This window comes from Chanodichthys erythropterus, chromosome 21, assembly GCF_024489055.1.
Source record: "Chanodichthys erythropterus isolate Z2021 chromosome 21, ASM2448905v1, whole genome shotgun sequence".
NCBI classification, from domain to species: Eukaryota; Metazoa; Chordata; class Actinopteri; order Cypriniformes; family Xenocyprididae; genus Chanodichthys; species Chanodichthys erythropterus.
Genome location: NC_090241.1, coordinates 38,540,405 through 38,563,007, shown reverse-complemented (window position 1 = coordinate 38,563,007; position 22,603 = coordinate 38,540,405). Strand labels below are relative to the sequence as shown.

Sequence of the window (22,603 nt, the reverse complement as noted above, 5' to 3'; positions counted from 1 at the left end):
AAAGATGTTTTTGACACATATTGCTTTTTCAAATATACATTATAAGTGACTCAAACTCACAGTACTTTCAGATGGATTAGCATTTGGAACCATACTTCATTGACAAGCTATACATAAAAAAAAAAAAATAATCGCACTAGGAATCACGTTTAAGCGATAATCGTGTTTAAGTTCAATGTTATTTTTCGTATTGTGCGGTTAATCATGCAGCCCTACCTTTTGCTTGACTACATTATCAAACAGCTGCTAATAATGTGTTGCTAATGTTACTCAAACCATGTTCCGGTCCGCGAGTCAGACAGCTGCCTTCTAACAATCAGCATCCTTAGAAAAACTTTGAACAACTCAGAACATCAGTGGACAAAGGCATATAGTTCATCATGACATCGTAATTTACATCATACATCCGCTATATTGCTAAATCTACACTATTTTTTTATATCAACAAAAAAAGACAATCCTGCTTCAGAGCGGTTGCAGTTAATTATATGCTAAAGCCCGCCAGCACATTAATGTGAAGGTAGTTTGTGATGTCAGAAACACCAACGATTTCAACCGTGGGTTTGAGACTGTCTTTTTCTCACTGCAGTTTTAAGGAGAAAATACTCAGCAATGGTGTTGAATTATGAATTTAGACATGGGTTGACTTAAAGCATATTAAAAACATACACATAGATATGTAACAACATTAAGAACTTGATTTTCACCACAGGGGAACTTCTCTCTATTCCTTAGTAAAAGTTTGTCTCAGCAGCTTTGTGAATAGATTTTAAGAGAAAACTCATAGCTAAGAACTTTTACTGCTATTTAGGAATACTCTTAGTGGTAAGATAAAATGTTTTGTGAACACGGCCACAAAACCTTTATGCCATTTTTTAAAACTCAAGATAAAAAAACTCACAACCAATGATCTAAATGCACATTTTTCAAAACTCTTCAAAAAAACAAAAAAATACTTTTTCCATTTTCTTGGATACAATACACATAAACCTGTGGATGAAAACCTGGTCAAATCCACAAGACAGTGTTGATGGAAACACAGAAGTGCAGTTAGGGACACTGCAGTTGACATTTTACTGTACTGTAGTTTTTCTTTTTTCCCGCTAAAATTTTCCTGTGATTGAAATAAACCTATATTGTGTTTTGATTATTTATTCAATATATTTCAGACTTTGTTCTTATTCCACTGTATACTATTCTCTCTAGTACTATCACAGTGATGTATGTACATGTAGAACCATAAGGAAACCTACATTACATATTTTGTACAACAATATTTAATGATTTCACTAACATGTACAGTGGAACTATGGGTATCTTGTATGTGGGTAATCTAAAGTAATATTCCTATGATATTTCATAAATAAGTTATTTAAACCAATTATTTTGCAAGTGCATGGCTTCTTTAAAGATATGAATGCACAAGGCAAAGTTCAGGGGCCACAATTTCCTGCAGTTCCCGGATGTGAAATGTTGAATTTTCTGCCGAATTTGAACCACTGAATTTGTGGAAGCGAATTTGTAAAGCAAAATAAAATGGACTGAAAATTTCTAGTTACATTTTATAGGTTGCATTTTTAAACAGAATGAATATTTTGGAAGTGAAATCTGAAAAGTGAATATAAACTATTGAATTTTTAATAATGAAAATGTGTGTGAAATATTTTTAATTGAAATATTCACAGTTTAAACATACGACCATGTTGAATTTCAGCCCATAAAAATGCAAGCCTTAAAAATACAATGCATCCAAATGCAAGCACAGCTAATGTAATGCATATTTTTTTTCAAATAGTGCAATTCAACAAGCTTTTTATTTCAAAAACTTTAAAATTTACTTCCATAATTATTTGTTTTGTGTAATAATGCTTTAGCAATATTGTATAAAACAATGTTGATCAAGTCTATTCTTCAATAACCTACTAAGCAAAAACTTCCCATAAGCACCATGACTTTCTGTGTGAGACATGATGAACAGAAGTTTTTTTTTTCCACACAAGCCTTTATTTTAGACTCATACCTTTTTGTCAAACTCCGGTTTGGGAATTGCAATCATCAGACTGGGTGGCTTCTTGCTCTTCAGCCTGCTTTTTGATTGACCACTGTTACTGTCTGAGGCCTCCTCTTCCTCAGATGACATTGTGATTCTGATTTTCAGGCCTATTAAGAAAACAAATACTCAATTCAACAAAGAACACACCAACACAATCATTATTAATCAAAAATATTATTGAATGTGACATTTAGATTTTAAATCTAATCTAAATTGAAACCAGAAATCTTATATGCACCACTTGTAATGATATTTCTACATAAACATTAACTCTAATGGGATTACTGAAAAATAAAAGGTAATCATCTTTATTAAGAGCCAATGCACATTAAGAAACTAGGCAGTACACAGAAAAGCATCAAGGCAAATCTGAATGTTTGTGTGAATGTCTGAATGTTTGTGTAACATCCTGTTTAGCCTCGGACTTCAAGCCACAAAGCCGAAATCAAGCTGCAATTCCAATGTCGGGCGAGTAGCCCCGTAGGGCTACTCTAAAACCCACCCTTAAAGGGTTATTTCACCCAAAAATGAAAATTCTGTCATTAATTACTCACCCTCATGTTGTTCCAAACCCGTAAAACCTCCGTTCATCTTCAGAACACAATTTAAGATATTTTAGATTTAGCCCGAGAGCTTTCTGTCTCTCCACTGAAAATGTATGTACGGTATACTGTCCATGTCCAGAAAGGTAATAAAAACATCATCAAAGTAGTTCATGTGACATCAGTGGGTTAGTTAGAAGTTTTTGAAGCATTGAAAATACATTTTGGTTCAAAAATAACAAAAACTATGACTTTATTCAGCATTATCTTCTCTTCCAGATCTGTTGTATATAACGGCGGTTGGCATCCAGCTTATTGGTGCATTACAGTCCCCTTCTGCTCTGGACAGTGACGCTGATGTCGTGTTATCTAGTGTGCCCGAGCTTCGTTTACAGTCTGAGGGAGACACACGCTGTATTCAAGCCATTCTACATTGTTTGTATTTTGGTATTGCTATATTTTTTAAAATGGTGCGTAGGTGTGCATGTCGCAGATGTCCTAATCACGTCACTGTCCGGAGCAGAAGGGGACGGTAACCCCACAGCGTCACTGTGGAGTGAAAGCGGATATACAACAGACCCAGAAGAGAAGACAATGCTGAATAAAGTCGTAGTTTTTGTTATTTTTGGACCAAAATCTATTTTAGATGCTTCAAAAACTTCTAACTAACCTACTGATGTCACATGGACTACTTTGATGATGTTTTTATTACCTTTCTGGACATGGACAGTATACCGTACATACATTTTCAATGGAGGGACAGAAAGCTTTCAGACTAAATCTAAAATATCTTAAACTGTGTTCCGAAGATGAACGGAGGTCTTATTGGTTTGGAACAACATGAATGACATAATTCATAAATGACATAATTTTCATTTTTGGGTGAACCAACCCTTTAAGATATTTTTATTTTAAGATATCATAAAATCCAATGGCTCAGTGAGGCTTGCATTGCCAGCAAGACAATTAACACTTTCAATGCCCAGAAAGCTACTAAAGACGTATTTAAAACAGTTATGTGACTAGTATTTCAACCTTAATGTTACGAAGCGAAGAGAATACTTTTTGTGCCAAAAAAACAAAATAATGACTTTATTAAACAATATCTACACTGTAAAAAAAATCCCAGTAAAATTTACGGTAAAAAAACGGCAGCTGTGGTTGCCAGAACTTTACCGTAAAAAAATACAGTAGCAACGTAAAAAAAAAATCTGTTAAATTTACGGTAAAATAACTTATTTCATTAACTGATATAATGTTAATTTACCAACCTAATGAAGTACTAATATCTGTTTTGTACCTTTATAATACACTGAAAGTCACCAAACACAGTGGTGATAAGAGTCACATGATGAATCAAAGTTCATCACAAGCAGATTTTCCACAAGCTGAGAAGGACAACACTAACATATAGAAGGTGCACACAGTGTCATTCACACACACACTAAACACCATCATGGTAACATGCATGAAATTTTAAAAATGCAATAAACATTAATTTAACAACATTATATGTAACATAAAACCCTAATGTACATAACGGATTAGAAAAAAATTAGAAAAACTAAGAAGAAACAGAGTTATTTCAATGAAAATATATCAAATGTGAAGTGTCATGCAGGGAATTGTAGGAATGTCAATTTACGTTTTTTTCACTGTAAATTTTACAATGAATTGTTATTTTTCACTTCCAAAAACTGTGAATTTAACGGTATTTTACCGTAAAATTACATTAAACGTACCGTTAGATCTATTACAGTTATTCACCATATATAGTACGGAAACTTTCTGTAAACCAATTGACAGTTTTTCACCGCAGCATTTTTACAGTCTTTTACTGTTAAAATCACGGACATTTTTTTACAGTGTAGTGATGGGCGATTTCAAAACACTGCTTCATGAAGCTTCAAAGCTTTACGAATCTTTTTTTTTTCGAATCAGTGGTTCGGAGCATGTATTAAACTGCCAAAGTCACTCCCTCCAGTGGTGAACCATTGAAATTTTGAAACGCTTATGACGTAACGAAGCATCGCATACTGAAATCATGTTACTTTGGCAGTTTGATACGTGCTTCGAACCACTGATTCGACAAAAGATTCGTAAAGCTTCATAACTTTAAGGTTAAACCACTGTAGTCACATGAACCGTTTTAAATACATCTTTAGTAGCTTTCTGGGCACTGAAAGTGTTAATTGTCTTGCTGGCAATGCAGGCCTCACTGAGCCATCAGATTTTATGAAAAATATCTTAATTTGTGTTCCAAAGATGAATAAAGGTCTTACAGGTGTGGAACTACATGAGGGTGAATAATTAATGAAAGAATTTTCATTTTTGGGTGAACTAACCCTTTAACATGCCTCCATAGAGCAGCGTCACACAACCCCCAACATTTCACCAGCATAAGGCTAGCTGACTGCAGTGTTGCCAAGTCTGTGGTTTTCATGTGAAATTGGTAAACTTTTGAGATGTTAAATTGATTTTTTTAATTCCACAGGTTGACTGGCCACCATTGGGGGTTAGGTGGGCACCTCAGTCATTTCCTGCTGGTATTGAGAATCAAACCAGCATTCTTCAGGTTACCAGTCTGACTCTCTAATCATTAAGCCACGATCAGCTTTCCAGCTTAGAGACCTAAGCAAGAAGGCCTAAAAACGGACGCCGAGATTGCGTTATTTCTGCTCCATAGGTGAGTAACTTTGGTTTTGAGTGTGTGCTGCTGTATATTTATCATTGTAGTGAATAGGTGGACATAAGTAGCCTTCAATTCAAAAAGTGGTAAAGATGAATGTAATTTTAGATTCTTGTTCTTATGAAACACTTCTTTTGGAATCTTCATTTTTAAGACCCTATATGGTTCAGTCCCATAGATATAGGGATGTCAATGTGGTAACGCGTAGTTACAATGCTGCGTATTTGAACCCTTCAGAAGCTGTTAAACTGAACAAAATCCCATCTTTCAAAACCAGTGGACCCAATGGCTCCTCCTAGGTCGATCATTTTAAGATTCCTGGATGCAGCAGTAAAGGACGCGATCATCAGGCAAGCATGGACCCATGGTCAGATTCACTTCCAAGAAAGGCGAATATTCTTCAACCAATACTACTCTCCTGACCTTCAGAAGAAAAGAGCAAAAGTCTAAGAAGTCATTAAATAGCTAAGAAAGAAGGGAATACAGGCAAAGTGCATATACCCGGCGCAACTAAGACTGAAACTCAACACCGGAGAGAAAATATTTGCGACGCTGACGGGTGCAACAACAAAGCTGAAGGAGCTGGACATTGAGGTACGCTATGGAGAGAGGGAGATAATAGAAGAAGAGCTGAAAAGCCAGGGAGCAAGAGAAGACGAGACACAATACTGTTGATACGTGACATTAAGGCTCTGATTCAAGAAGAAGTGTAAAGTACCTCAAAATATGACAACAGTAAGTCCAAATTCTTTCCAAAACTGAAGTAAACTTGGGATGGTTTGTTCCACTTTTACCAAAAGAATACAGAAATATAAGCGTTGCTTTACCACTATGAGTATCACTGAATGTTAAGTTGCCATAAGTTCATACAAGTGTTATGTTAAAAAAGTTCGTACGGATGCTAGATCTGTATGGTAAATGAGTGAAACACACCTTATTTATGCATGTGCAATATTGTTATAGGGGACTTAATAGCACTGTGTGCAATGTTTTCCCCGGAGAGGACAGGCCACACCTCTCTGCCATAGTACCATTTAGGATTATACTCAGAAAGTGTTCGAAAGCTGTGTCTAATGGGACAGATGGAAGTTCAAGTTTAGTTCAGGGTTAATGAGGGAGCCCTTTTTTTTCTTCTTTTTTTTTGAGTGGCTATTCTGTTGTGTAGAGCGGTGTGCTATAATAATGAAAAAACATTCCAAGACAAGGAGGGTCTGTATGTTATGGAGGTTGGAACAATTAGAGGCATAAAAATAACAATTGTAAACATTACACCCCAAATGAAGCTTACCCTCTTTTCTTTAAAAAAAACAGCAGCAAAAAGTGGCAGAAAAAAGTGAAGCAATTTTGCTTATTGGAGGGGATTTTAATTGTATACTGAATGCTAAATTAGATAGATCACCTGTAATAGCAAAGCCTCCATCTAAAATGTCCAAGGAAATGTCAAACCTGATGAAAGAAATGGGTTTAGTGGATGTCTGGCGACATGCACACCCTAAGGAAAGAGACTTTACATTCTTGTCTCAAGTGCATGGGAGCTATTTGAGGATAGACTACTTTTGTATATCAAAAGCAGACCTATATAAAGTAAGGGAATGCATAATTGAACCAGTCACCATTTCAGAACATAATCCAGTTATCATGAAAATTAATCTAGGGTTAGACAAACAGTTTAGATATTGGAGATTGAACGTCTGGATGTTAACAGTTCCCCAAACTAAACAAGAAATACAAGATGTGTTGAAGGAATATTTTTCTATTAATGATGATGGTAATGTCTCCCCCTCTATACTGTGGGAGGCAGGAAAAGCCACAATAAGGGGTAAGATTATCTACTGGGTCTAGAATATAGAAACAAAGAAACTCAGAACAACAAAAATATGAAAACGAAATAAAGAGGCTAGAGAAGGAGCACAAAAAATAAAATAAAAAAAGAAGATACACTTAGGGAGTTAAAAGAGGTTAGAAAAAAATTGGATGAAATACTGACATACAAAGCAGAAGGAGCCCTTAGGTACATAAAAAGAAAATACTATGAAATGGGAAATAAAGCTAGCAGACTTATGGCTTTTCAACTCAGGAAAGATCAAGCTAGCTGCATAATTCCTAAGATTAGACATCCTGTAACAAAAAACGTAGAGACCCATCGCAAAGCAATATCAGAAGCTTTTACTGAATATCCTCAACAGTTATAAAGAGGTCAAAATCAGGAATTTAAGGAAAAAAATATTATCAAATTTTTGAAACCTCTTAATTTGACAAAATTAACAGACCCTGTAACAGAATATAATTATGCACTACAATCAGGCCACCTACCAAAATCATGTTCAGAAGCCATCATTTCAGTTTTGCATAAAGAAGGTAAAGATCCCATGCAATTAACTAGCTATTGCCCAATTAGTCTTCTTTGTGTGGATTATAAAATATTAACATCTATCATAGGCTAAACGAATTCAAAAATATTAAAAAAAGTTATAAAACCAGATCAAACTTAATTTATTCAAGGCCGTCAAGGAACTAACAATGTGAGAAGGGTTTTAAATTTACAATCAATAGCGATAAAAAAATAAAAGGAATGCAATGCTTCTCAGCCTTGATGCTGAGAAAGCATCCGATAGAGTTGACTGGCTATTTTTAGAACAAACACTGATGGAAATGGGTTTCGGAGAAAAATTAGTAGCTTGGATTAACCTACTATATAAAGAATCAAAATAAGGAATAAGGGTGAATGTCCAGTGTTCCAAATTTTTTTTGGGGTAGAAAGAGGTGTGAGACAGGGTGACTCATTGTCTCCCATCCTTTTCGCATTGAGCATTGAACTACTAGCAGAAGATATACGTCAGAATGCAAGAACTCAAGGAATAAAGGATGAAGGAGAGTTAGTTCATAAAATATCACTGTTTGCAGACGATATATTGCTCTTTATAGAAAATCCATCTCATACCATCCCTCCACTCATGCAATGTTTGCATGAATATGGACTAGTCTCAGGATATAAAATTAATGAAAATAAATCTGAAGCAATGATGATTTCTGGTGTTTGGCCATTCCAGTTAAATGAACGGGTCTCATTTCATTGGTCTAAGCAAGGATTTAGATATTTAAGAATTATTCTTACGCCAAATTCCAGCCAGCTTTTTGAGGCAAACTACAAAAAAACTAATAAAATAAATACAAAATGATATAGTAAGATGGGAGATCCTCCCTCTCTCATTACTGGACAGATTTGAGGTGATAAGAATGAAACTATTACCCAGATTCTTTTCTTGTTCCAATCCCTTCCGGTAAATGTACCCATTTTGGTTTTTAATATGTTTGATAAATGAATTAGTAATTTTTTTATGGCAGAAAAATAAACCTAGGATAAAATTTAAAACTCTACTTTTATTAAAGGAGAAAGGAAGTCTAGGTTTACAGAATCTAAAATATTACTACTGGGCAGCCCAGTTAACTGCAGTAGTGGCCTGGATTAAAAATGACAAAGAATCAGGGCAGCGTTTCCCAAAAGCATCGTAAGCTTAAGTTGATTGTAGCTCCATTGAACCAATGGAGCTACGATCAACTTAGGCTTACGATGCTATTTGGAAACGCTGCCCTGATTCTTTGTCCAGGATGGTTGAAATAGAACAAAGTTCAGTCAAAGGGACACCCTTGTCCACTCTACCTTTTATGAACATAAAACAGGCCCTAAAATTAAAACTGATAATGAATGGATAAAACATACTCTAAAAATCTGGACAAAAATTAAAAAATTGTTTGGAGGTCCAGAATCTATTTCTAGTTCTATGACTATAGTAGGTCATAATGAATTTCTTCCTTCTGTATGGGACAGTGGATTTAGAACATGGGCAGATAAAGGTCTTAGAACAATAAACCAGTTATTCAGTGGAAATGAACTTAAATCTTTTTCAAACTCTAAGAAGAATTTAGTATAGATTTATTAAAAAATATATGTATAGGTATTTCCAGATAAGACATTATATATCAAGTCATAAAGAAAAAGACCTGGTCATGAAAGAACCAAACAAAATAGAAGAATACTTTATTAATATTGCAGAAACATTTTCCAACTAAAAGACATGTTTCTCATTTATATAAAAGGCTAATAACTAATATTGTACAAAACACAGGAGATATTAAAGAAAAACAGGAATTGGAACTAAATACCATAATTAAAGATGATATCTGGGAAGAATTATGTAAGGGATGCCATAAAGGTATTAATAGTCAATTATGGAAAGAATTTGACTGGAAAGCAAAAATTAGATATTTCAATACGCCTCACGTGATCTCTGCATATGTGAAAGAACCATCTGTGACACTGTGTTGCAGAAAATGTGGTAAAATAGAAGATCATACGCACATTTTTTGGGATAGCCAAATTCAAGATTTTTGGAAAAGTGTTAAAAAAGAAATAAACAAGATACTAGAGGTAGAGATACATCTAGATCCCGTGGTGTGTTTGTTGGGAGCATTGTCCAAAAAAATGTATAATGAGGAAAAGAGATATGTACTGCAAATATTGTTATTGATAGTGAAAAAAATGATTACAGTGCATTGGAAGAAAAAAAAAGAACCTCCAATTTTGCTTCAGTGGACTCAGAGACTGAAACAGGTCTATATAAATGGAAAAAAATGACTACATGCCTACAAATGAAGATGGATATATTTTTGCAGAGATGGACAAGTATTACACTGTATTTAGATATGTAACTAAGACAGGTCATAAAGACTAGTATTGCAAGTTAACGTAACATAAATGTAACCTGCCCCTACTGCCTTATGTACAAAAGTTTCCTCCACAAAGAAAATGCATTGATGACAGTATTTTTTTTTATTTAATAAACCATTTTTATTTATTATTATTATTATTATTAATATTATTATTTATTTTTTTCACGCAATCTTTTCTTTACCTCAGTTGCAAGGGGTTTGAATGTTGGGATGGGGCATGTTCTGTAAAAAGATAAATCTGAATTACAATAAAAAAATTTTTGCTAAATCGCCTGAAATAAGGTCTGTGGTTAACAAAGCCTCTAAATATTTTCACGTTTTGATCTATGACATAAAACACACATATAACCCGCTTGTGATTTTTTAAAACTTTTATTGTGTCTTAAAAACGGCAGTTGCTAACAAATTGCTAAAAGGGACTACTTCCTTTGGTGAGGACTTTAGATGTCATCATGACAAACAGGACATTTGGACAGCATTTCTCATGAAAAAGTGGATAAGTATTCACGCACAGCACAGATCATAATCAATGAGCATGTTTTTAAATAAAGTTGTTTTTTAAATAAAGTTTGAGGAACCTTGGTGGTGGTGACGTTGATCCACAACCATGGTGTGCTGTAGTCCGTTTATAGCCTACTGTTAGCTTTTTATATCCGACGACTATTTAGGCTTCAAAATGTATAAATGTTGTGTTAACTTGTAAAGATTATCTTGATAGACAAAATGTGTGTCATAACCCTCTTGGAGTGAAGCCCTTGTGGATTGTGTATACCAAACTTGGAGAGAAGCCCTTGTGGATGGTGTATACCGAACCTGGAGTGAAGCCCTTTGTGGATTGTTTATTTTTGTTGTTGTGCGCTGCACAGTCTTTCTGTTGAACCTTTTTGAAAGTTAATAAAGTCTCAGTCAGCAGTTGTTCGTCGACCCTGTCCTCTTCCTTCCCCAACTACGAACTTAACTGTGTTACACTGGTGCCGAAGCCCGGGAAGGAAGACGGGAGCACGTCGCCATTCAAGCATCGTCCTCCACCCCATTTGCGGAGATCATCGCGTCCCTCGCGGTCCTGCACCGCGAACAACAACAGGCCCTGCTGGAGCTAAGAAGTGATCAGGAGCGGTGCTTTCAAGCCATCCTACAGACCCAGCAGGAGGACCGCGAGGCGTTCCGGAGCTGGATTGACCGGGAGGTTCCCCGGGAGCCCACCGAGCAGCCCGCAGTGCCTGTCCACCTGCCCCTAAAAAAGATGGGCCCACTGGACGATCCAGAAGTTTTCCTCAAGCTCTTTGAGAGATCCGCTGAGGCGTGTAAATGGCCGCGGGACCAGTGGTCTATGAGGCTGGTCCCGCTCCTCTCAGGAGAAGCACAGGTGGCGGCACAGCAGCTCCCAGTCCAGAACCTCCTGGTCTATGACGACCTACGGCGGACCATCGTCCAGCAGGTTGGTCGGACCCCAGAGCAGCATCGACAGCGCTTCCGCTCCCTCGACCTGGGTGAGTCCGGCCGGCCCTTCATGATGGCCCAGCAGCTCCGGGACTCGTGCCGCAAATGGTTGCTGGCTGAGGGAAGCAACGTGGACCTGGTCATCGATCGCGTGGTGCTGGAGCAGTTCATCACTCGGCTCCCGAAAAAAACTGCCGAGTGGGTCCAGTCCCACCGCCGCACGTCGCTGGACTCAGCCATCCAATTGGCGGAGGACCACATGGTGGCGTGCCAAGGGGTCGGCGAGCCCCTTCCAGCTGCCTCTCTCTCTCCCTCTCTTTTTTCCCCCTCTCTCTCTAGACCTGTCCCTCTTCCTAGGTCTCGTCCGCCCGGCCCACCTCGTGTTCCGCCCCGAGGGGGACAGACACCAGGGGGGCGGGACTCCCTGCTGCCGGGACGGACCCCACTCCTGCTTCTCCCCTTTCTCCGCGCCATCCATTCAGCCCACTCTCTGCTACTGGAGCAGCGGGCAGGTCTGGGCCGGCCTGTTGGCGGTGTGGGGATCCGGATCATTTCGTGGATAAATGTCCGGTTATGGAGGTCGGGACAGTGATCCGGGTCCCTGACGATCCACAGGCCGCCCCTGGTCAGGCTGGCGGGTACCAAATACCTGTGAGTATCAAGGGGGGTACCTATCAGGCTTTGGTGGACTCAGGCTGCAACCAAACCTCTGTTCATCAAAGCCTGATTTCATCTGGGGCATCGGATACAGGCCGCATGGTTGGGGTTCGGTGCGTGCACGGGGATGTGGTGAGATATCCTATAATGCCCGTCATAATTAAATTTAGGGGACAAAAGCATAGTGTTGAGGTGGCCCGCATCATCCGATAATTTTGGGAACGGATTGGCCTGCGTTCAAGCAATTATTGGGATGTTTATGCTCGGATGCCTCTTGGGGGAAAGGAACGCGGGGTAAGCAGGCGTGAGTGCAGGTGGGAGAGACTGATCAGAGACCGGAGAGTTCTGCTGCAGGGGATCTGAGTGAAGCCGGAAGACTAATTCTTCCGGAACGCGATGATTTTCCCCTGGAGCAGTCTCACGATGAGACGTTAAAACATGCATTTGAAAGGGTCTGCATGATTGATGATCAGCCTCTCCAGCCTGGACGTCCGCATTCGCGATTATAAAAGATAGGTTGTATCGATTGACCCAAGACACTCAAACAAAAGAAGATACAACCCAGTTGTTAGTGCCAAAGAGCCGCAGGGAAATGCTTTTCCACGCGGCTCATTCTAATCCGATGGCGGGGCATTTGGGACAGGCAGCGACACTAAATCGTCTCATGACCCGGTTTTTCTGGCCGGGCATTCACGAGAATGTACGCAGGTGGTGCGCGTCTTGTCGTGAATGCCAGTTGGTAAACCCACCGGCCACCCCATTGCGCCCACTCCCATTAATGCAGGTCCCCTTCGAGAGAATTGGTATGGACCTCATCGGGCCATTGGAATGATCAGCAAGGGGACATCGCTTTGCATTAGTCATTGTTGATTATGCAACGCGATATCCTGAAGCAGTGGCTCTCCACAACATTTCTGCTAAGAGTGTTTCGTTTAATCTCCCGGGTGGGGATTCCAAAAGAAATCCTCACTGATCAAGGCATGATTCGTAAGTTCATTCAAGAGGACGCCAAAAATTGGGATAAGTGGTTAGAACCTCTGTTATTCGCAGTGCGAGAGGTCCCGCAAGCCTCCACGGGGTTTTCCCCCTTCGAGCTTTCTTTGGACGCCAGCCCCGCGGGGTGCTGGATGTCCTCAGGGAGGCTTGGGAGGACGGACCATCTCAGGCCAAAAACGAAATTCAGTATGTGCTGGACTTGGGAACAAAAGTCCACACTTTGGGGCGGCTATCAATGGAGAATTTGTTACAAGCCCAGCACAGACAGAGCCAACTGTATAACAGACGTTCTAATTTACGCAAATTTTCACCGGGAGAGAAAGTGCTTGTATTACTCCCTACTTCAAATTCGAAATTACTTGCAAAGTGGCAAGGACACTTTGAGGTCACACGGCAAGTGGGCGAGCTCGATTATGAGGTGGTACGGTCCGACAGGAGGGGGGCACGTCAAATCTATCACCTCAACCTCCTGAAAAAATGGAATGAGGCAGAATCAGTGATGCTGGCGACGGTGATTAGCGGGGAGGATGATCTCGGGCCAGAGGCGAATATAAAAACTCAATCCCTCGCTCTGATCCCGGGAGGAGATCACCTCTCGCCCTCCCAGCTCACTGATTTATCCAAATTGCAAACAGAATTTGCAGACGTGTTCTCTCCCCTGCCGGGACGTACCAACCTCATTCAGCACCATGTCGAGACAGAGCCGGGCGTGGTTATTCGCAGCCGGCCGTATAGGTTACCTGAACACAAAAAAAAGGTAGTTCAGGATGAATTAGAGGCAATGCTGAAAATGGGAGTAATAGAAGAGTCCAGCAGTAACTGGGCGAGCCCGATAGTTTTGGTTCCCAAGACCGACGGCTCAGTTCGTTTCTGCGTGGACTATTGCAGGGTGAATGCAGTGTCGAAATTCGACGTGTATCGAATGCCGCGGGTGGACGAATTGCTTGACTGGCTAGGTGCGGCTCGATTTTATTCGACACTGGACTTAACAAAAGGGTATTGGCAGATCCCCTTGTCGCCTTTATCCAAAGAAAAGACAGCTTTCACAACGCCGTTCGGATTACACCAATTTGTTACGCTTCCGTTCGGGCTGTTCGGGGCACCGGCTACCTTTCAGCGACTCATGGATAAGATTCTCCGGCCCCATGCTGCATATACGATTGCCTATCTAGATGATATTATTATCTATAGTAATGATTGGCAGCGGCATATGCAGCATGTGAGAGACGTCCTGAGATCGCTGAGAGGAGCTGGGCTCACGGCCAACTCGAAGCGCCAATTGGGCGCGTGGAAGTAAGGTATCTGGGCTTCCACTTGGGGCAGGGGCAGGTGCGTCCCCAAATTGACAAGACAGCAGCGATTGCGACCTGTCCACGCCCCAAGACCAAAAAGGAGGTTAGACAGTTCCTCGGGCCTGAGTCGGGCGGTGGGGGTATGTGGCGAGGGGGGCGTGGTTCAGCGAGGTCTGCAACCAGAGAGAATAGCAGGAGACGCTTGGTAAGTGAGTGGGTTGAATACAAATCACAAACACCTGTTTCTCATTCCAGTGATTGGCGCGGAGACAGGATAAAATGTTTCATCATTATTTATGTTTGTCTTTCTATAGAAAAAATATTAACAAAATCAAACATTTGAGCCGGGAACAGTAAAGGAGAATGTGGACAGCCCCGCCAAGTTCCATGTGGGAAAAATTTGAATATTCATTGTTCACACCGTCAGTTTTTGTGAGTCTTGACATTCACACAGAAACATACAATAGCGTCATGAATACTGCCTGTATGAATGTGCAATGTGAGTCAAGCCCATATTGTCTTATCAGTAACCATAGCTAGCAACAGTGACTAAAATAATATCAAAGATGCCAATGTCCATAAAACTGAAGTCTTATCACTTTTGACAAGACAAGAGTCCAATCAAGCCATGAGTTCATTGGTCAAATCTTCATTTGCATGTTATACATTCAGTCTATGCCATGCATTAATTTAAATGGTGACAGCTATTATGGGAGTGGCTTGATGCAGTGCAGGAGATGCAGATAACTTGCAGATAACTCTGATGTGCTGTCAAACGTTAATTAATGCTGTCACGTAACAAATTTGTTTCTCACAGGTAAAATTAAATGAATTGCTAATTTTTAATTACAACTTTGAAATAACAATGTAAAGCCTGTACAAATAGCCTACTAGAAATTGTGAAATAATGGAATTAATTGGCAATCATGTAACAAACAGTACACATTTCAATTATCCATTATTACTTATGTCATTTTGGTTGTTTCCAACCAAAGTCCAGATATTTCAATCAAATATGCAAATTAGTTTGAAGAAACAAATTAGCCTGAGATCATTTATCATGATTAGAAGATCTGGCATCTGTCAAATCATCTCGGATGTATTAAAGGATTAGTCCATTTTCAAATAAAAATGTGTGCTTTAGGAGTGTAGGGGTGTCCTGCCTTTTATTTTGACCTTTTTTGCGATTTGTTTATTTTAGGGAGTTAGGGAAGTTTATTATATATTGTTTCTTTTGTTAGGATATTTATATTTTATTTGTAAGTTATTTTGTTTGTTGTTTTAGCCTTGGGACACCCTGAAGCTATGGCTCCTTTATTTAATTATTTTATTCCACTTCAATAAATCATTTGTGGATCTTATTTTTTATATCAGTGGTGATCTGTTGGCTGGGGTTGGCTTCCCGTTTACCATCAAACTCACTTCAAGCCCTTTTTCTTATTAGAATAGGGCGTAACAGTGGTGAACGGTAACTAAGTATTTTACTTACTTAGTTACTGTACTTTAAGTACATTTATCAAGTATCTCTATTTTTATTTACTTCACTACATTCAAAAGAACAACATCATAGTTTTTACTCCACTACATTTCATAAAGCATGTCATTCCTCTTTTTTTTTTTAACTAGCAGTTTTTTTAAGGTAGCAGTGTCCAATTCGTGAACTAGCTGATTCTTTTGAATTAACCAGTTTAATCGATTCGCAAGCTGCACCGAACAATTCATTAGTGAACTGGACCGATCCAATTGCATTTATTCTTGAGTCAACAACTCACTGAACTATATGGTTATTTGTTATTTTCTACTTGTTAGCGCACTTGATTTATCAGTACTTATCAGTACTAGTTATCAGTGTATGATGAGTTTTGGTAATATAATAAAATAGCGTTGACTGATAATATGGTAAAATCAACTTGCTGGCATCTCAAGCTTTTGGTATACACTATTTTTGACCAAAGTAATATTGCAGCAACCAAAGGCTCATTATGTTTGACAATTTTAAACAAACCACCGTTGACAGAAGCTTTGTGTTTTATTTATACTTGGAAGGCTACTTCGCAGAGCACTCACTTGCAGTGTTATATCGACTTATTATAAGCGTTTTTGGTACTGTTTTTTGAGCTTGCCTCATAAAGCAACACAGTTTATGGAGTTAATAAAAGGCCAATTGTGGGTCATGATATTTTGGCCTTATTTTCACTATAAAGCATTTGGACCTATTTAGGTTTATTATGGGTGTGTTCTTGTTTGCATTTTTTTCTAGCAAGATTTGGCAAAATTAATGAAGAGTTACAGAAGAGAGAGAGTTTAAATATGTCGGTTCTGTTTACACTGCATTATAATTTTGTATACTACAAATACTACATGTCACTACTAAACCAGCTACTGAGAAAAAAAGCAGAAAAGCATAAAGAACTTAAATTGTTGATAAAAGTCTTTGGTCAACCAAATTATGGAAAAAAGCTCAGTTGGCACTTCCTCTGTACAGAACTGAATATTTCACAACTGCAGACTGCTTTACGATTTGATCCAGTCCTAAAAGATGTTATATATTAGCAAACAATTCTTTATGGCTCACATGTGAAAGTGAAATTACACTCTCTTAAATTCACATTATCAGTGACTGCACAATGAAAAGTTCAAAATTCACCCCTATAGAAGATTACCCATCTATGATGACATATATAAGAACCCCAGAAATGTGAAAAGGGTCAACTGAAGGATTGAAGGTAGAGGGGGATAAAATTTCTAGAGACTAACATTAAAACATCACACTTACTATGTCAGACGGAACCACTGCTTGTCTTGTTTTCTGGAACAGCAAGAGGAACAGTAACTCACTGACTCATCTTCAGAGCAGTCTTTCTGTTAAACATATAAAAGAAGTAGTTATGACCAAATCAAAACAGTCTCATCTTTCACACTGTAATAAAAATTAAATGCTGAAGAGTTAATTTCTGATGACAAAATCATTTTCTTTTTTTTTTTCTTTTTTTCGCATTTTCCTCATTAAAACCTCACTTAAATTTTTAAACAAAGATATTAACAATGACTGACAATAGACTATCCCCCAGTTTCACAGACAAGGCTTAAGCTAGTCCCAGACTATTTATTTTGACCTTTTTTGCGATTTGTTTATTTTAGGGAGTTAGGGAAGTTTATTATATATTGTTTCTTTTGTTAGGATATTTATATTTTATTTGTAAGTTATTTTGTTTGTTGTTTTAGCCTTGGGACACCCTGAAGCTATGGCTCCTTTATTTAATTATTTTATTCCACTTCAATAAATCATTTGTGGATCTTATTTTTTATATCAGTGGTGATCTGTTGGCTGGGGTTGGCTTCCCGTTTACCATCAAACTCACTTCAAGCCCTTTTTCTTATTAGAATAGGGCGTAACAGTGGTGAACGGTAACTAAGTATTTTACTTACTTAGTTACTGTACTTTAAGTACATTTATCAAGTATCTCTATTTTTATTTACTTCACTACATTCAAAAGAACAACATCATAGTTTTTACTCCACTACATTTCATAAAGCATGTCATTCCTCTTTTTTTTTTTTAACTAGCAGTTTTTTTAAGGTAGCAGTGTCCAATTCGTGAACTAGCTGATTCTTTTGAATTAACCAGTTTAATCGATTCGCAAGCTGCACCGAACAATTCATTAGTGAACTGGACCGATCCAATTGCATTTATTCTTGAGTCAACAACTCACTGAACTATATGGTTATTTGTTATTTTCTACTTGTTAGCGCACTTGATTTATCAGTACTTATCAGTACTAGTTATCAGTGTATGATGAGTTTTGGTAATATAATAAAATAGCGTTGACTGATAATATGGTAAAATCAACTTGCTGGCATCTCAAGCTTTTGGTATACACTATTTTTGACCAAAGTAATATTGCAGCAACCAAAGGCTCATTATGTTTGACAATTTTAAACAAACCACCGTTGACAGAAGCTTTGTGTTTTATTTATACTTGGAAGGCTACTTCGCAGAGCACTCACTTGCAGTGTTATATCGACTTATTATAAGCGTTTTTGGTACTGTTTTTTGAGCTTGCCTCATAAAGCAACACAGTTTATGGAGTTAATAAAAGGCCAATTGTGGGTCATGATATTTTGGCCTTATTTTCACTATAAAGCATTTGGACCTATTTAGGTTTATTATGGGTGTGTTCTTGTTTATTTTTTATATCAGTGGTGATCTGTTGGCTGGGGTTGGCTTCCCGTTTGTTTCCAATGACTGACAATAGACTATCCCCCAGTTTCACAGACAAGGCTTAAGCTAGTCCCAGACTAAAATGCATGTTTGAGCTGTTTTAACTGAAAGCAACTTACAATGACAAATCATAATATATATCAGTATCATTGTTTTGTCTCAAAATGCACACCAGTAATGTTTTTTTTTTTTTTTGTATGTTTATAAAAGCTACTTAAATACCCTAACTGAAATAAGGCCTAATCCTGGTTTAGCCTAAACCTTGTCTGTGAAACCAGGCCAATATGTTTAAAAATCATGTGCATTTATATGATGAGATGAAGACTCCAGTCATGTCAGTAGCCAAATAAAAACTGATTTAGCCTTAAATGAAGTGGGATGCCTCTCGGTAAACCCTGTTATTGGACACTTTGCTCTAGTTCACAAAATAAAATAAACACAGCATGCAGAGACAAAACTGATTAATTAGCATTATTTTTAGGTTAAAAGCATCTTTTCATCTGTTCACACAAAGTAAAAACATGTACATTAATGCACAGAAACCAAGATCAACTCAATCACCACTAGAGAGCTTCATTCATACAGCACATAAAAACAAGCATATAATCTGAATTTATACTGTAGTTTGAAATTGAACTTTAGAATTTGATGGCTATATGGAAGTGCTCTACCTAGCAAATCTGTTAGAGTATAATAAAAAGAAATGTCACATAACATATTAAGATTTCAATCTATGTTCATATCAGTAACACGTATTTGTCCACATGATTCATTTCTCTTGCATTCATTGTTAAGTAACAGTTGTTGCTCAAGTGTCAGCTTCCTTTCTTGCAAAGTTGCAAAATACTGTAAAGATGGGATGACTACAAGGCCCATGTGGATCATTACAATAAGTGCTATTAAAGGCCAGGAGCAGAGAATCCTTTCAAGATGTTTATTAAAAAAAAAAGATGTGAATAAACCTTGTCAGTGGTAGCAAATAGTCTAGTCACATATACATAGACCTCCTGGGCAACAAACTGATGGCTGGACAGTTTTCCACCCAAAAAGCAAAAAGCATCATTGAAATGGTCCACATGGCTGGTGCACAATCCTTACACAAAGCTTACATACAAAGACTATAGCGCAAAAGTCATATGGACTATTTGTTTAGATACTTTTAAGGTGTTTTTTGTGTTTAAAATTGAAAAATAACTATCCACTTTCCTTGTTAAAAAGAGCTACTTGGACATTCTGTCTAAAGCCACTATGACAAATGATAGAAGTCATTCATTATTCCAAACCTGTATGTCATTTCTTCTTCTGTTGAACACAACAGAAGAAGATATTTTGATAATAATGTTTTGTATATACAATTAAAGTCAAATGAGTCCAAAACAATATTGGACACTGACTTTCATTTCATAGACAAAACATAAGATTTGTTTTTATTTTATTACTCAATGTCTGGCTAAATACTATATATTAGTATTAAGCAAGTAGGCAATAAAATATTTAATAATAGAAAATGTCATTTTTATTTTTTATTTATTTATTTATTTGCATTTTCCTCATTAAAATGTCAATATCTTTGTTTAAAAAAATTTTGTGTCAGTGACTGACAATAGACAATATGTTTACAATCATGTGCATTTACATGATGAGATGAAGACTACAGTCAGTTCAGTAGCCAAATAAAAACTGATTTAGCCTCACATTAAGCGGGATGCCTCTCAGTAAACCAAGTTATTAGACACTTTGCTCCAGTTCACAAAATAAAAAACCTTTTCAACTTTTTTTTTTTGGTTTTTTTGTTAATTACCTGTTCAATGGAGGAGCAAGTCTGAACTTGCTATAAGGAAAACCCAGTACACATTCCTCAGCTTCCTCATCCTTAGGCTAAATTATTAAAGTAACGGTATAACTATAGAGAATGTATTAAACTTAGAAAATATTGACTATGAAAAGCCAGTACATGATTGACTTTTTGTCTGGGATGATCAGTCAGCTCTGGAAGTGATGATTCTGAGCATGATGAACACAATGATAAGCCTTATATGATCAGACATTTTAAGAAGTTAGTATGGACTAAATCCTTGTTTTCCAGCAGACATGCCATGACATGATGAGCCTGCCTAAATCTGTTTGACATATCTGATTTATATCTACAAGTAAAAACCTGTTAAAAGCATTTAAAATTACTTCAAGATGACAAGAGAATCAAACTAAAGGGGTCAGTTGATTTTATCTAAGAACATCAAGTAATGCGATTCCGGTTTCTCTCTTCAGCTGGTGTTTGTGGTCTAGCAGAAATTTCCTGACACTTCAAGTTTGTTAAAATAGAACTGCAACTATATTTTGGAGTAGTTATATACTGTTCTACGGGGGGGGTTCAAGATGACTTTAAATTATTTAAAATAAGACAAAACAATCATTAAAATAAGCCAAAATAGCTAAAAAATTAAGATATGTCTCATATTTGGATATTTTTCTAAAGGTTATACACATCTTTCAAGTTATGCCAAGATCTAAATCGGGTAGAAAATTGTGAGGGGGGTAAATGGGCATTTCAAATATTGTTTTGGACAATGGGTGGGCCTTGAAATGAAAAAGGGTTGAGATCCATTGCTCTATAGGCGTTACTATGCAACACGTGGGCATATTTTACTGTATTGTACTGCATTGTTCATGGTGTGGCACTCATGTAATGTTACATTGTCTTTACTTTTAACACTCATAGTAGCTGACGCGTTGTCACGTTGTATTATCTGAAACCGTTTGATTCTATTTCATAACCACTTCCTCGACACTAAGCAATTCACAAATACAAAAGAAAAAAGTTACTCGATTTTCAAGCAGGCGTGAGTTGTTGTTTTTTTTTTTTTTTAAACAGACATTATATATATAAAGTAGCATTGCCTCGTCACAAAAAGTATCATGGTCCATTAGTATTGCCTCACCTAACAGATAAGTGAGTGCACGTCCTCCAGAAGCGCTCCATTGACTAAGACACTAGTGAATCTTTTTCTTCTTGTCCGTGGACTCCAGTAGCTACTCCACGCGATTCGCTTTACTTTCATTTACACATCACAGCAGGACAATCCGGATCTTTCGGCACTCATTTAAAAGACGTTTAACCATAATACAAATTATTTAAACGTTGTACTTTTATGTGTATTCAGTTGCTGTTGTGCTTAAATTATGTTTATGAAAGGGGAAGAGTGTTAAGAAAAAGCCCGGGTTCATTTCTCCTCCCTTCCTGCTGCGCTTCCTACATGACGTCGAATGGGAAATGGGAGAGTAGTACTACGCTCATATACACCACTGGATCACAGTGACTGCCCAGCTTACAGACTTCTTTATATTTGAATTTATTATTTGAATTTAGAGTTAATCGAGAACGAATGAACGAATAAACAAACTGTTACAAATTCCAGTGAGCTGCCTATGCAACATTTTAAGGTGTCATGAGGCATCCTTGGTCTAAAGGCTATACGGCATTTTACGGCAGCATCGATAGTCTACTTCACAGAGGATGCCAGAAGTTGTTAAGGTGTTAAAAAAATGCATGATGACAGACGAGTACAGAGAAATATCGATTATCTAGATCCAACTCCTCCCACTTTACATATCTCTAAACCTACCCGTCTCCGCCCCCTGGATCTAAACCTACCCACCTCCACCCCCTGCATCTAGATCCAACTCCTCCCACTTTACATATCCCTTAACCTACCCGACTCTGCCCCCTGGATCTCGAGTGGTCTGCAGTGAGGGGCTCCTGGAAAAAGTTTGTGATGTCAAGTGACCAGTTGTAGTAATCTGAGTCAATCACCAAGATATCAGAGAAAAAGATAATCCTTGTAATACTGGAGTCAGTTCATTTGACCAGACATTCATATCCAGCCTGTCAATCAATCTCAGCTGCATATTCATCTCCAATGGCCCTCAGGGAATCATTGTGTACTCCGTTCTCCCCTGTCCAACTCAACCTTTTCCTTCAGT

General features: G+C 37.9%; 1 protein-coding gene across 3 annotated transcripts in view; it reads right to left on the bottom strand.

Annotated features, from left to right (window-relative positions):
• LOC137010875 (inactive rhomboid protein 2-like) overlaps positions 1 to 21,868 on the bottom strand; it is a 185,906-nt gene extending 164,038 nt beyond the window's left edge. For all 3 annotated transcript variants that reach the window (XR_010893416.1, XM_067373275.1, XM_067373276.1), the window contains exons 1-3: positions 21,562 to 21,868; positions 17,177 to 17,262; positions 2,021 to 2,160 (exon numbers count right to left, since the gene is read on the bottom strand). Coding sequence is in view for 2 of the 3 variants with exons in the window: in XM_067373275.1 (XP_067229376.1) it covers positions 2,021 to 2,140 (120 nt within the window). In the remaining variant the exon portion in view is untranslated. The remainder of the gene's footprint in view (positions 1 to 2,020; positions 2,161 to 17,176; positions 17,263 to 21,561) is intronic.
• Positions 21,869 to 22,603: the final 735 nt, after the last annotated feature.